The sequence below is a fragment of the Sinocyclocheilus rhinocerous genome, unplaced genomic scaffold (genome assembly GCF_001515625.1).
Source record: "Sinocyclocheilus rhinocerous isolate Xijiao unplaced genomic scaffold, SAMN03320098_v1.1 scaffold1206, whole genome shotgun sequence".
In the NCBI taxonomy this organism is placed as follows: Eukaryota; Metazoa; Chordata; class Actinopteri; order Cypriniformes; family Cyprinidae; genus Sinocyclocheilus; species Sinocyclocheilus rhinocerous.
In genome coordinates, this window is record NW_015659931.1 from 34,056 (window position 1) to 38,767 (window position 4,712).

Below are 4,712 nucleotides of genomic sequence, written 5' to 3' on the forward strand. Positions count from 1 at the left end.
TCAAAATTTATTACAAAATAGGCCTATAATATGTCTATAAAAATTGAAATCGTACAGCAAACCCAAGGCCGAAACTACTGTTAAAGCAAGTTCACCCAAAAATAAAGAAATTAAGATTTGGAGAAATGTAGCATTCCATCACTTGCTCACTCATAAATCCTCTGCAGTGAATGGGTGCCGTCAGAATGAGAGTCCAAACAGCTGATAAAAACATCATAATAATCCACAAGTATTCCACACCTCTCCACTCCATCAATTGTGAAGCCAAAAAGTAAATTTTGTAAGAAACACATTAGTCATTAAAATGTTTTAATTTTAAACCATTGCTCGTGGCTGAAATATGAGTTCGCTATTCATAATATTGCTTTTTCCAGTCAAAAGGTCATCTCGTCTGAATCAGGAGAGAAATATGCACAGATCAAGAACCATTTACAAAAAAAAAAAAAAGTCCAAAACAGCTCTAAAACAAATGTGTTGATATAGTATATTTTGATGCGAGGACAACAGGGGATGGACTTTTTCAATGAAGGAAGCGTTATCATAGACTTTTGGCCAGAAAGAACAGTTTTAAGTTAAAGGGATACTCCACCCCAAAATGAAAAGTTTGTCATTAATCACTTACCCCCATGTCGTTCCATACCCCCAAAAGCTTCGTTCTTCTTCGGAACACAATTTAAGATATTTTGGATGAAAACCGGGAGGGCTGTGACTGTTCCATTGACTGCTAAGTAAATTACACTGTCAAGGCCCAGAAAAGTATGAAAGACATCATCAGAATAGTCCATCTGCCATCAGTGGTTCAACCGTAACGTTATGAAGCGACGAGAATACTTTCTGTACGCGAAGAAAACTAAAATAATGACTTTATTCAACAATTTGTCTCCTCTGTGTCTCTCCGCATCACCGTAGCACCATTTTGGAGAATATCCGCTGAACGCAAGCAGCGTACGCTCTTCTGTGTCAGCCGCGCTGCACGGATGCGCTGTTTTCATTCAAATTAAAGTGTAAATACATGTAAAACGTATCCTTGTGTCGCGGCTGACACAGAATAGTGTACGCAGTTTGCGTTCAGCGGATATTCTCCAAAATGGTGCTACGGAGCCTCCTGATGACAAGCCTCCTGATTTTCATCCAAAATATCTTAAATTGTGTTCCGAAGACGAACAAAGCTTTTACGGGTTTGGAACGACATGGGGGTAAGTGATTAATGACAAACTTTTCATTTTGGGGTGGAGTATCCCTTTAAAATGCCTTAATGAAGGATTTGCTTACAAACATGCAGCTTTTCACTTCACAATACATTAATTGATGTACTGGAGTGGTGTGGATTATTGTGATGTTTTTATCAGCTGTTTGGACTCTCATTCTGACGGCACCCATTTACTGCAGAGGATCCATTGGTGAGCAAGTGATGAAATGCAAAATTTTTCCAAATATGTTCTGATGAATAAACAAACTGGTCTGATGGTGAAGACATTTTCAACAAATGTTCATTTTTAGGTGAACTATTCCGTTGCTTTGCAAACACTATAATTATGTAGTTGTTTCGATATTAGTTACTGAACCTGTAGACTGCCTTTAAGCCTTTTAAAATCATGTTTAATAAGAATCTTTGGATTTCAGTTCCAATAAGAAGAGGAAAAAGGAAAAAGCAATACAGGTATCTGACAGATATCAATTATTGTGCAGCCAGCAAAGCAAAAGCAGCATACTGGCCCGGGATGTCAAACAAACACACACATTTTTGGACCACTTTCCAGTTTTGTCTTCAAGCTCACCAGTCAGTCACCGAATCTGGTCAGGCTCCTTTTTCATGGATATTCAATTATACCCCATGAAAAACATGCCCCGCAAATGAAAGCTATTTAACTATACGTTTGGCATGACATTGCAGTTTTCCAGAGGCTGAGTGTGTAGCACGTCACTTTGCATCACAATAAATGAACACGGATAATAAAAAGACTTGCAGCTCACTCGGAAGCACAACCACAAGAAGTGGTGTTGTTTCACAATTACGTTTCTTGAATTTATAAAGCCTGTATGATCTGCAGTACATCATAAAACAGAGGGACGACATGGAAACTTTAGAGAGCAAAACGGCCAGGCATATTATTGACACAAGAATTATGAGCAATCTATGCACACCGCAGGGCCAGAGAAGAGGACTTTATAATGGCAGTGCTGGATGTAAACTGAACCTATGCAGGACAGCCAAGCAAAGCGAAGCAAAAATAAAAAATAAAATCAACAATAATTTGCACAATTCAAATCCACACTTACCAAGTTCATGGCCTGAATCAAAAGAAAGAAAGAAAATTAGTACAATATTTTGAAAGCAATTTCACTAAACCTATTGTCTCTGACAACAAAGTATGGGATGCATGCCAACTACATGAAAGTCAATTCTATTCTAAATCTTTTTCAATTCTATTCTAGATCTCTTCTAGAACTATTTTCTTGATCTTAAAATTGCTTGCAAGTGTGAAAAAGTTTCAGAACATTTCAGGCAGAAATTGTCATACTTTGTGCAAAAAAATGTGACACATTTGTTCTATGTTTTTACCTGAAAAAAAAAAAAATCAAATAAGCACTAATAAAAAAAACGCTTTTCTGCAAATAATTTACTTATGTTGTAGTTCATGAATATACTGGCAGGGGGCGCCAAACACTACAATCTAAAATCACCAAAAATACAATGCAAATACTATATATTAATGTTTAGAATTCACTGCTTATGTAAATTATATTTATGTAATTTTGCAATCTCACCCACTTATCCTCAATGTAAGGCAAAAAATAAATAAATAAAAACAAAACAAAAATAGTCCAATATTTTATTCTAACTTTGTGCAATCCTGATAAAAATTACTTAATACACAATTTAAATTTACACATTTTAAAAAATTATTTTAAAGTTCTTTAAACAAAATATTTTTACCATAAACCAATTATATTACAAATTCTCTCCCCCTCTCTCTCTGTACACACAAACACAGACACACACACACACACACAGATAATAATAATATTTAATTTAATTTCAACAAATTTGTTTACATCACAGCCAGATTCATAACATAATCGTCATCTGAAAAACCCATATCGGCTGACTGCATTACTGTATTGTGTTATCCAGAAGTTTTTCAGACAGATTTTTACAAGTGAAAACTGAGTATTGGTGACAGATACATGGAGTCTGGATGCAAGGAAAGGAAGGTTGAAGAAACAGTGAGCTTCAGGAAAGCCGACGGGCAAAGATCTCAGCCATTCATGCACCTTCATCCTCTACGACAAACAGCTGCACCAAACGCAAAGCACTACACTACATGACAGCTTTCCGTAGCACTTTCAACTTTTTGCGCCAAATATTGACGCAAGCACTCATTACTCAAGATTTTATTCAGCCAATAGATAACTGGAACTTATAGCGATCTTTCATTGGTTTGTGCAAAGGCAATTGCTGTTAAGCCCCGCCCCACCCGCAGGAAAGCGCATACCTTCAGCTTTGACTGTATCTCGCGAGATTTTCTCCGGGCAAGAACCTGCAAATGGCTAGAAACCTGCAGAACAGAAAAGCCAAAGAGGAGGAAAAGACAGAGGAGGAAGAGGAGGAGAAAGAGAGAGAAGCCGTAACCAAAGAGGGAAAAGATGTGCGTTTCCAACCTACCTTTATACCTGCTTGATACTCTCGAACTTTCTTCCGCGCTAACACCTGTATGTGACTAGATACCTGAAGAATTTCGAGATGGTTTAACAAAAACATACATGAACACACTATTCATGTATGTATGAATAGTGTGTCACAACAATCACAACACAAAATCTTATTTGTTGTTATGTAAACAAATATTTAGTGCAATCGATAGTATATATAAAGTACATACCTGTTTTCTTGTGCGGGTTTTGCCTGTTCTCAGCTTGATGTATCTGGCAATAAGCTCGTTGCGACCTGAGAGGAAAATTTTCTGTAAGATTCACAGTGACCAAAAGGTGGCGACAAAAGCAATGAAAGAGAAACATGCATCTCTCAACAACACTGCAAGACTTCATGAGACTGAAACCACAAATAGAAAACTAACGAAGTAAAGCTTTTGGCTTTATATACTATATTTCCCTTTAAATGATGGGGAAAAAAACATGCTTCACATATGCCCATTTTTAAAACGGCTGCAATCAGTCATCTGGTAATAAAAGCAGTATCCATAAAAACCTTTAATAAGGATAAATAATGGCCATTATGCAATGCAGTATGTAATATGCATCACCAAATATATATTAAGTGAACATGATATGCATCATATTTTCAATTCAATGCCTATTAATATTTCACAGCATCAGTATTCAGGTGTTGAAAAAAATAAACTTGACAAAATTGTTAGATTTCTTAGATTTAATTTATTCTAAAGTAAGTGTTTTAAGGATGTTTAGATTTTGTTCACGGGAAAAAAAAAATAAGAAATTTTTTTTGTGAATGTTCCATGTTTTATGCAGGTGCATCTCAATAAATTAGAATGTCGTGGAAAAGTTCATTTATTTCAGTAATTCAACTCAAATTGTGAAACTCGTGGATTAAATAAATTCAATGCACACAGACTGAAGTAGTTTAAGTCTTTGGATATTTTAATTGTGATGATTTTGGCTCACATTTAACAAAAACCCACCAACTCACTATCTCAACAAATTAGAATACTCCATAAGACCAATAAAAAAAA

General features: G+C 35.8%; 1 protein-coding gene across 1 annotated transcript in view; it reads right to left on the bottom strand.

The window, feature by feature from the left end:
* LOC107724511 (transcriptional enhancer factor TEF-5-like) overlaps positions 1-4,712 on the bottom strand; it is a 30,267-nt gene that overhangs the window by 10,316 nt on the left and 15,239 nt on the right. The window contains exons 3-5 of the mRNA XM_016533484.1: positions 3,885-3,949; positions 3,668-3,730; positions 2,281-2,292 (exon numbers count right to left, since the gene is read on the bottom strand). Coding sequence (XP_016388970.1) covers positions 2,281-2,292; positions 3,668-3,730; positions 3,885-3,949 — 140 coding nt within the window. The remainder of the gene's footprint in view (positions 1-2,280; positions 2,293-3,667; positions 3,731-3,884; positions 3,950-4,712) is intronic.